General features: G+C 52.6%; 1 protein-coding gene across 1 annotated transcript; it reads right to left on the minus strand.

Moving 5' to 3' along the window:
- Window positions 1-1,019: 1,019 nt before the first annotated feature.
- Window positions 1,020-9,116, minus strand: TMEM151A (transmembrane protein 151A). The gene is made up of 2 exons (XM_054989977.1): window positions 9,024-9,116; window positions 1,020-4,195 (listed from the first exon to the last, which is right to left on the minus strand). The coding sequence occupies exons 1-2, from the start codon at window positions 9,114-9,116 to the stop codon at window positions 2,834-2,836; spliced, it is 1,455 nt and encodes a 484-aa protein (XP_054845952.1). The 3' UTR covers window positions 1,020-2,833.
- Window positions 9,117-9,532: the final 416 nt, after the last annotated feature.

The raw sequence follows: 9,532 nt of genomic DNA on the forward strand, positions 1-9,532 counted from the left end.
ATGGTTCCCTAGATCAGCATTTTCTTAATATGGGATATTTTCTACTCACAACGTTAAATGGGGTTTGAGTGAAAAAATACTCCATAGCTACATGCATAGGTTGCCGGAGTTGTTTTTTAAACTGCGTGTTACTGTTTATAACGGAAAGCAAATGGTACGTGGTAACCGGCTCTGCTTTGAGAGCTTTGTTTACTCCTTTACGGAAGCCGAGGAGGGTGGGAGTGGTTAATTCTGCACAGACCAATCAGCTCCCTGGGAAAAGGAGAGGGAGGAGAAGTAGAAGGGGAGTATAAGTGTCAGCCGTGATTCAGAAGTGGCTTAAAAATAAACTCGTGGTATGTCCGCAGGGGGGAAAATCGGGGATGCCGCGGACAAACATCGGTTCTGCGTCCTTTACAGTCCCAGTGTGAAAAGGACCAATGTCCTAAGAGGATCCAGTTATGCAGGCACTTCTTCGTGCATTCCGCAAACAAAAATGCAGCCGGGGCAGGGAACTCACCCCCAGGCAAAGGAGCTGGATTGCCATTTTGAATCACACCCGCAATTCCACTTGCGGGAATAAGTAAAGTAAAAGGATCCCAGTATGGAGCGAGCCCCAGCTCGCAGCGCCTCCAACAAAAACACAACTGAAACACCCATCCACCTTGAAAGAGCTTTATTGCCCAGTGAGGAAAGGACTCCAAAGTTATTTTATTTTATTTCAATGCCACAGTTCAACTTCCCAATGTCACCCACCCCCCACCCCGTACCCCTCTGGTTCTCCCCCCTTCTCCACGTTCACGTTGCACAACTAAGCCTCTTCTAAATAGGACTCAAGTCATGCCCAAGTGAGAGGGGAAAGGTCGGGCAACGTCGCTGGGGTAGACGTCTTGCCCAGAAAGAATAGGAAAATCAAGACTTTGATCCAAAATGGAGCACGTGCACGAATGCAGAGCACACTCAAAATGCTGGAGCGTGCTCGTGCCCTCTTCCCCAGGTGTGACAGGGGAGTATATTAGCTTGTGCACTGTGTAAGAAGAATCCAGGACCTAAGCCCCACCCCAAAATTGGAATAATTAATTAAGTCCCACCCACCTTCCGACTGGAACACTCTTTTTGGTGAAAGGGCAGGTAAATTAATGAACATTCTTAATCTTCCCAGACTCAGAGAAACATCTACATTCAAAAACAGTTTTAAACCACTTTAAGGGTGAATCCACACAACGTTGGATATTGAGCTGTTGTTGTGCTACGGCAGTCCTTCACCTCCTGGGCTGTCTTGGCCACAAAGGAAAATCCAGAGGCAGATAATCGCTATAGCACAGCAACAGTGAAGGCTGCCCAACAACGGCAGCTTTGTCCATCCCCAAAGAATGCTGGGAACTGTAGTTTGCGGAGGGTGTGAAGAACTCCCAAAGACATTCCCTCATTCTTAACACCACCACCACCCATTGACAGATCCACAAGTCCTAAAATTCCCCAGCTACGGAAACCCCTTCCCATGCTGAGCCCTTTAAAACCCTATTATTTTCAGCTTGGTCCTCTACCCAGCTCTAGCAATAGCCCTGAATTGCAGACGAAGCAGGCCACAGGCCTGGCCTTGCTAAAATCTGCAAGGTATTTCTAAATTCTGCCCTAGAGGGTTCCTTCCCCACCCCAACGCTGGTGCATGGTCCACCGATCCCACATTAAATGGATAAGTCGTTCAAAGCAAGGGATGTTCCCTGCCCTAGTTGGAAATCCTGGCCTGAGTTTGAAAGACAGGAATGAAAACACTTCCACGCTAGTCCAGGATCTAGTCAACTAGTCCAACATCCTTTTCTCTTCAGCGGCCGGCTTAAAAGCAGGCCATGGAACTAAAGACAACCCATCCTATTGTCTGAATTCGCACCTGATGTTCAGAGATATCCTGCCTGTGGGTATGCAGGTTCTACTGGGCTCCTGTGAGCCCCGCTGTGTCAGACAAAAGGGTCACTGTATCCTGTCTCCGACAGGCATCAGCCAAATGCTTCTGGGAAGTCCACAAGAAAAACATGAAAACAACGAACCACTTCTGTTCTTTGCCCCCACCACCTGGCATTCACAGGTATACTGCCCCTAAACACAGAGGTTCCATTTAGCGACCACAATAGCTAGTCACCATCGATGGATTTATACTCCGTGAAGCCATGATCAAGGAAAGACAATTTTTACAGCAGGCAGAATTCTAGAGTGGCTTGGGGACCAGAGAACTTTTAATCTTTTTTTTTCTGTCACAAAGCACAGATCCATTAGAAATGTTGTAAATTTTGTCCCGCTCACACATCATGAGTGAATTCCCCTGCCTGAATCGAAGGGCCAAAGAGGGACAGGACTTCCATACCTATAAGGCTCACACAAATGCCAGTCTCTGGCACGGTATTTAACCATCTAACCCTCATAGGCTGTGCCTGGCCAAAGTCTCAGAAAGATGGCTTCTGTTGGCAGAGAGAGGCCTCCGAGTGGCCAGGATCTATGGCTTCCCTCAGTGGCCCCATAAATTGCCCTCCTTCCATCCAGACACCCTCTTTCCAATCTCTGACAGCTCGGTGAAAAACACACTTTTTCATAAACCCAGGAACTGCAATGAACTGTGCAAAACAAGCTAACGTCAGCTTTCTTTGCAAAAAAGAAAAAAGGAAAGTCGTTCATTATTCTCGGAGCAGAATGTCAGGAAAAGGGGTCTGGCCCGCCAAAAGTACCTATTGCCTGGTTTACGGGTTGCCTGAGGGGAAGGGGAAGGGACTGAGGGGCTTGTCTGTTTCTTCCTTCCCATGTTTGGTCTCAACCCCGGGGATCGAAGGAGGCTCCACCTCAACTGCTCTCTTCTCTAAGATCACAGTGGGGTCCCCGACGACCTCCCTGTGGGGCCTGGCCTATGTCCGTTGCGGTGACAGCCCTCCCCGCCATGCACAATCAGCACAGGGAAGTACAAAGCATCTTGGTAGCAGGGGGGGCTCTCCAGCGGCTCTGTCTCGATGCTACTGCCCACGTGGCTCCCACTAAGGCTGCGGAGGACCCCCCCACACCGCCGTGCCCCACTCAGCGAGAAGCGGCTGCAGCTAAAAGGGAGGCGGGCATAGAGAGCTCGAGTGCCCCGCGAGGGCAGGGAGTTGCTACTGACAGTCCGGCGGCACCGTTGGCAGCTGCGCAGGTAGGCCGCGCCGGCAACCACGGTGGAGTCCATGAGCACGGCCTCTGAGTAGCTGGGCACCAGCTGCTGGTTGGAACGGATGTGCCACTCTAGCTCGGTCATGTCCACGGTGTTGACACGTGAGATACGACGCCCGTAACCCCCCGCAGCATCCAGTGGGCTGGGCCCGTCGTCTGCCCCAAAGAGTTTCTCCACATGATAATGCACGTTGGCCGTGCGGTATTCAGACAGCACTCGCAGCGGCCAGGACAGCAGAAGAAAAGAGGCCAGCCAGAAGACCCAGCGACGAGTGTACCACGGGGGACGCCCCGGGTCCGGGAAGACCAGCATGTGCTCCTTGAAGTCCACGTTCTTAAGATGCATCCCTTCGCGGGCCTCCATGTAATCATCTAAGCCCTCGTTCTCACCGAAGAAGCGGGCCCGTTGGGTTAGATAAGCTGCCTCTGCCTCCCCGGTGGCAAAGCTGAAACACTTGGTGAACCGCAGCTTGGTGACGGGGTAATCAGAGAGCCCCAGCAGCTCCTTGGATACGTCCTTCACCCCATGGCCTGAGTAGTCAAATTCTGTCTCTGCCACATGAGTGTTGACCCGCTCATGGTAGACCTGGGTGGTGGTGTAGGCATCCCCATTGCGGTAGCGGGTCACCTGCCGAGTGCGGCGGATGTAGTGGTAGCTAATGGCCTTCCACCAGATGCACGGCGTGGCCTGCTGCATGCGTTGCACCTTCTCGTACACACTGGCCGTGTCCACGCGGTACTGCATCTGGCCTTTGGCGAACCGGTGCCAGCACTCCACCAGGTAGACCACGTACAGCATCCCCAAGAAAGCCAGGGGGATGTAGATGTAGCCGTTGGAACAAGGGCTGTCATGGTAGATCATGGAGGCGCCCTGGTAAGCGCCGTCATAGTTCATGCGGGTCACCGTCGAGAGGCGGCACCAGGCCATGACGCCAAAGCAGCCGTACATCAACAGGGTAAGGACCAAGCATTTCCAGTGGGACTCCCGGCAAAGGGAACTGCTCAGAGACTGCTTCAGAGGTCGCTGCTGCTCAGCACAGGGAAAGCGGAGCGAGGGAAGGAGAAGAAAGAGAAAGAAAAGGATGATGGCAGGCTACGGAGCTTTGTCGGCTGAAATATTCCAAGTCCCCTCCCCAGATTTTCAGCATTCCATTAAAATACGACTCAAGTTTCTAGTCCTTTTGATTGCCGATATATCCGATATATAATTTTTTAATAACCCAGGCCACATTCTACCCAATTGTCCAATAAAGAGGGCACCCTGTCCCAGCTTTCCATAGACCCAGCCAATGAGGAGAAAGGAGCAGTGGTGCCCGACAGGCCCTTAAATGTTTCAGAGTTTAGTTCGCTTAAAACTACCTAATAAATTAAATAGCTTTATTTTGACCAGATCAGACGGCTTACTGATGGACTGTTAAAAATCTGTGCGAAACTGCAAAATGCTTTGCCACCACAAAATTTCTGGCAGCGGGATTACCACGTCGCTGGCAGTTGGCCGATGGGAATGGGTTGTTCTGGTCTGGATCCAGCCACAACACCTGGAAAGGTGGACATCTTAACAAGGCTAGCACAGAATGACTTCCAACAGATATTATGTCAGTTAGCGGGTGTGATAGGGCAGGGCACTACACGGGTTTTCCTGCCTTAAACCAGCCATACCTTCTCTCTTTCTTTCTGCTCCACCACTCCCCGATCCCTGGCTATAAAAGCTTGGCAGAAGCCTCTGGGAAAAATGCCAACAGCAAAGAGCTTTTAGGAAAGCCCCACGGAGAGGGGGCAGGATGGAGCTCAAGCAAAACCATCCATTTGCACTAATGCATTCGGGGAGGGGGACAATGGCGTTATGGAACAGGAGAAGAAAAACACCAGATACGGATGTGGGGTGGAAGAAACTGAACATTAAGTCCTATTCTACTCCCATTACTGGAGATGGGTGGGGAGGAGAAATCAGGAAACGCGGCCTCCACCCTTCCTGCGTGAATTATCCCCTTTTCAGACAGGGCCCCGGGGAGTTCTGTTGATTGTGATTATTCACTCTAACCACTAGGCATCCCCTTCCCCAGAATGCACTGAGCTGTATGAAAGAATGTCTCAAACTGCATGTTTTCACACGGCTCTTGAGAAATTACAGTCGGGCCTAAAACCTTTTTCATTATAAGGAACAGAGGTTCTGAGGCAGAGACAGCCTTGGCTGCCAGGTCTCTTTCAACCCTGGTAATTCTCCTGTTAGATATTATCCCCTCCTCCAAAAAAGCTCCACCTCTTCCCTAAACCAAGGACTAAATTCAAATCCTGGCTCCCGTCTCCTTTGCTCTAATCAACAGCCTGCTATTCCTTACTCCCAGGGGTTGATCAAACTCAGGAGTCAAAGCGTAGACGGTTTCACCACTCCCAAACCAAAGAAGTCACCATCGTTCCAGAACAGACCCCTTCTTAATCATTCTCTAGCACCAACTCCCTCCATTAACTTCCGCTTTCTTTATTGTACTTATTTACTTCCGTTATACCCTGCCTGTCTCCAGACCCACAGCAACTTAAGTCACTCTCCTCCATTTTAGCTTCACAACAATCCTGTGAGGTAGGTTAGGCCAAGAGAGTATGACTGGCCCAAGGTCGCTCAGCGAGCTTCCATGGCAGAGCGGGGATTCGCACCCGAGTCTCCCAGATTCTAGTCCAACCACTACACCGCACTGGCTCTCTACTGATCACACCACTTTCAAAATCCAAGCTGGAAAGGAAAAACATCCTTTGGGGCCTCTTCTGATTTTATGCCTCTCATTTTTATAAAAAAGGGGGTGATATATAGTAACTAGATGGGAAAATTCCAATGAAGTCAGGCAATGGCAAATCACCTCTGTTAGTCTCTTGTCCCGAAAACTCCACCAGGGGTTGCCATAAATCAACTATGACTCGAGAGCAGGATTTCATTTCATATAAAACAAACTCCCTGCGTATAAAACAGCTGGCGGAGCGGCAGAGAAGGTCAAAGTAGACTGCTCCATGGCATGTTAATTTTCTACATGCAGGGAGGTGCAACTCCCCCAACTTACACGCCCCTCCGGCTGCACCCTGACGCAGCAGAGTCCAGGAACAGTTTTGTTGTTTGATTTTGCTGACTGTTATCGACAAGAATGACACAATCAATCAAAGCTTCTGTATTCAAATTAGTAGAATCCAGGGGTCATTTCGTAGAAAAAGAGCAGCAGGAACTCATTAGCATAACTCATTAGCATATGCCATGCCCCTTGACATCACTGAAAGTGTGTCATTAGCATAACTGTTTTGCATATGCCACACCCCCTGACCTCACCTATCCTGGCTTTTTTGGACCCAATCCTGGCCATTCAGGGCCGAAATTGGGCCCAAAATGGCAAAAAGGGGCTGAAAATGGCTGAAAAGGGGCCCAAAATGGTCAGAATTGGGCCACTACTGAGCAGGAGAGTGATCCACCACCTGTAAGAGGCCCGATCTTGGCTGTTTTGGGCCCAATCCAGGCCGAAACGGGCCCAAAATGGCCAAAAATCAGGTGGACGGGCAACCTGACATGTGACCTCTTTGGAGAACTACCGGAACTGCGTTCCTGCGCGTTCCCCCTCAAAATGAGCCCTGGCAGAATCCAGTTGCCTGAGTTACTTCACTGGATCACTAAAGGGAGAAAAGGATCGAGGAAATGGAGATTAGGGGAAAGGAGGAAAGGTAGGAAAAATATATTCCAAATTGCTAAATCACTGAGATCCAGCATGGTATAGTAGTTAGTGTCAAAATAGGATCTGGGAGTCCCACGTGTGAATCCACACTCTGCTACAGAAGCTTGCAGGGTGACCTGGGGCCAGTCATACATTCTTGGCCTGACCGCCCTCACAGGGTTGTTGTGAAAATAAAATGAAGGGGAGAATGTCGTAAGCCACTTTGGGTCCCTGCAGGGGAGAAGGGTTGGAGATAAATGAAATGAATAAATAAATGCCAGTGTTTTCAGTACTGTCTGGCATCACTGTTCTAGATGCCGATTCAGAATCCTGTTCCAGACTCCAGGAATATCAACATGATATTTTTATAAGGACCCGGGTGACCAGGCGGCAGGGTTTTTCCCAAGGTTGTTCCTGAAGCACAGGCTTCCTGCGACGCCCTCACTTGAACACAGTACTGAGAAATGACACAAGTCTATAGATAACGGTATGCAGCTAGGATTTACACAAAGTTTCCTCTGAGGAACTAGACAGAACGTCCATTGGCCTAATGACTACTGATGAGCGCCAAGGTAGGGTTGGATTAGACCTCAGAAGAGCCAGGTTCAAATCCCTGTTTGCCATGAAAAGCTCACTGGGTGACCTTGGGCCAGTCAGCCCATCTTACCTCATGGGATAAAATGGAGGAGAGAACTACTAATGTTATTCTGAGATCCCAAGAGGGATAAATCAAGATGGGTAGCCGTGTTAGTCTGTCTGTAGCAGGAGGAAAGAGCAAGAGTCCAAGCAGCACCTATAAGACTAACAAAATTTGTGGTAGGGTATGAGCTTTCGGGAGTCACAGATCTCTTCTTAGCTCATACCCTACCACCCTACTGGACTCAAGAGGGATAAAAACATAAGAAGTAAGGCCTGCAACAACAATTAGGTTTCTTTGGCCTGTCAGCAGAGAACGCTTGGCTGGTCACAGGTCCAAAAATACACGGCCCCAGAACCGAGTAAGGTCCGGCAGTTGAGGCCAGAGGTGCTTTGGCTCCCAGAGAAGCAGGCACCATAAGGACCCCAAAAGATGCGAGGAGCTGGTTTCCTGAGGGGACAGAACTGCAGGTCTTTTAAAGTCCACTAAAACGTGAAGTCATAACAGAAAGACAACACCTCCTTGACAGTCTGGCTGATGGAGGTGTGTGTGTTTGCGTGGGTCTTCCACAGCTGCTTCCTCTGCTGGGAGAAAAGAGGTCCTCTGTCCCCATTCTCCCCCCACATCCACACCCTAGATCTTCCCCCACACTGGGGGGAAGAAAAGCCTCCTGCAAGGTTGCTCCAGCTGTCAAGAGAGTGGAATTCTGTGCCAGCTTTGGCTAGGCAAAATGCCTTTTTTCTTAGGGGGGGGAATAAAACAGCCTCAGCCAGCGGCAGGATTTTCTCCCCCTCTTCTCCGTCCCCTGCCTTTGTTTCTCCCCCTCCCTCCGGGCTTCTCGATTCCCCTTTCTTCCGAAAGGCAGCACCAACCCCCCATAAGGAGTCGCTGCCACCAGCCAGAGCAAGTAAAGCAGAAAAGCGAGAGGCGAGAAGGACGCCGTGGTGCAATGCAGAACTTGGCGCCGACGGCCCCTGCCCCCCCACCCCAAAGCAATGCAAAGCACACAACACACACCGATCCCCCCCCCTTTCCTGCAGATCCAGACCCCCACCCCACCCCCAGGAAACAATCGATCGCCTCCTTAGCGCGTCTTTCCAAGAAGCATTTTACGCACCGACCCCCCCCCGCGCCTGCACACACAATAAACTCGAAATCAATGCAAGACGGGGCGGGGGCGGCAAGATCTCTTTCGGGAGGGGGCAGAAGGAGCCACACAAAGCCCCCCCCCATTCCTAGCCAAAGATCCAGGTTTATTTTTAACCCCGGCAGGGCTATTAATAATGTACAAAGAGGCACGTGTTCCCTGCAGCAGAATGCCTGTCGCCTCTTGCTGCCCCCCCACCAATGAGGGGTGGGGTGCGAAGGGGAGGGCCCCGATCCTACCCCCCCGAGTGGATCGCCTGTCCCCCACCCACTGGGGGGGTCGGACACGCTGGGGAGGGTCTGGCCTCCCGACGGCGCGCCCAGGGCGCAGCGCGGCGCGCGTCCCCGCCCGATCGAGGGTCCCCCCGCAGCGGGGCCGGCCTCACCTCCTCCCGAGGGGGTCCCCCGGCGGGGGTGAGCGTGGGCAGCTCGCCCGCCCCCGGCTGCTGCGCGCCGTCCTCTTCCCCCACGCCGGGCATGGTTCACGCGTGGCGCCGCCAGCAGGCGCCCCGGCCGCATGTTAGGGGCGGGCGAGGGGCTCCGCGGCCCCGCGGCTGGAGCGGCGCCGGCTCCCCCGCTCCCCGGAGCGGCGCATGGAGGCGGCCGCGGTGCCTGGCTGCTGGTGCGCGCCGTCCCCGGACCGGCTGCTCGCCTCGCCGCCCGTGCGCTCGGCGCCGGCTCCGCCCTCCTCCTAGCGGCTGGAAAGGCGCCTGCCCGAGCCCGCGGCCGCCTGCCCCGCTCCGGGCCAGCCCCGCCGCCCGAGGCCTGCCTCGGGCCCGCCGCCCGCCTGCATTCCCGACCCAAACACGCCGCCCTCTGAGGTCCCGCTCCGATTTCATCTCGCTTTCTTTTCGGCGCCAACACGCGGTTTCAGACGTGCCTTCCTTCCGCGAGA

The sequence above is a fragment of the Eublepharis macularius genome, chromosome 1, assembly GCF_028583425.1.
Source record: "Eublepharis macularius isolate TG4126 chromosome 1, MPM_Emac_v1.0, whole genome shotgun sequence".
In the NCBI taxonomy this organism is placed as follows: Eukaryota; Metazoa; Chordata; class Lepidosauria; order Squamata; family Eublepharidae; genus Eublepharis; species Eublepharis macularius.

Excerpts from the sequence above, each read along its gene's own strand:
- TMEM151A (XM_054989977.1), bottom strand. The coding sequence starts at position 9,116 with ATGCCCGGCGTGGGGGAAGAGGACGGCGCGCAGCAGCCGGGGGCGGGC. Across the intron at positions 4,196-9,023 it reads GGGGACCCCCTCGGGAGGAG|CAGCGACCTCTGAAGCAGTC; the intron begins GTGAGGCCGGCC and ends TGTGCTGAGCAG.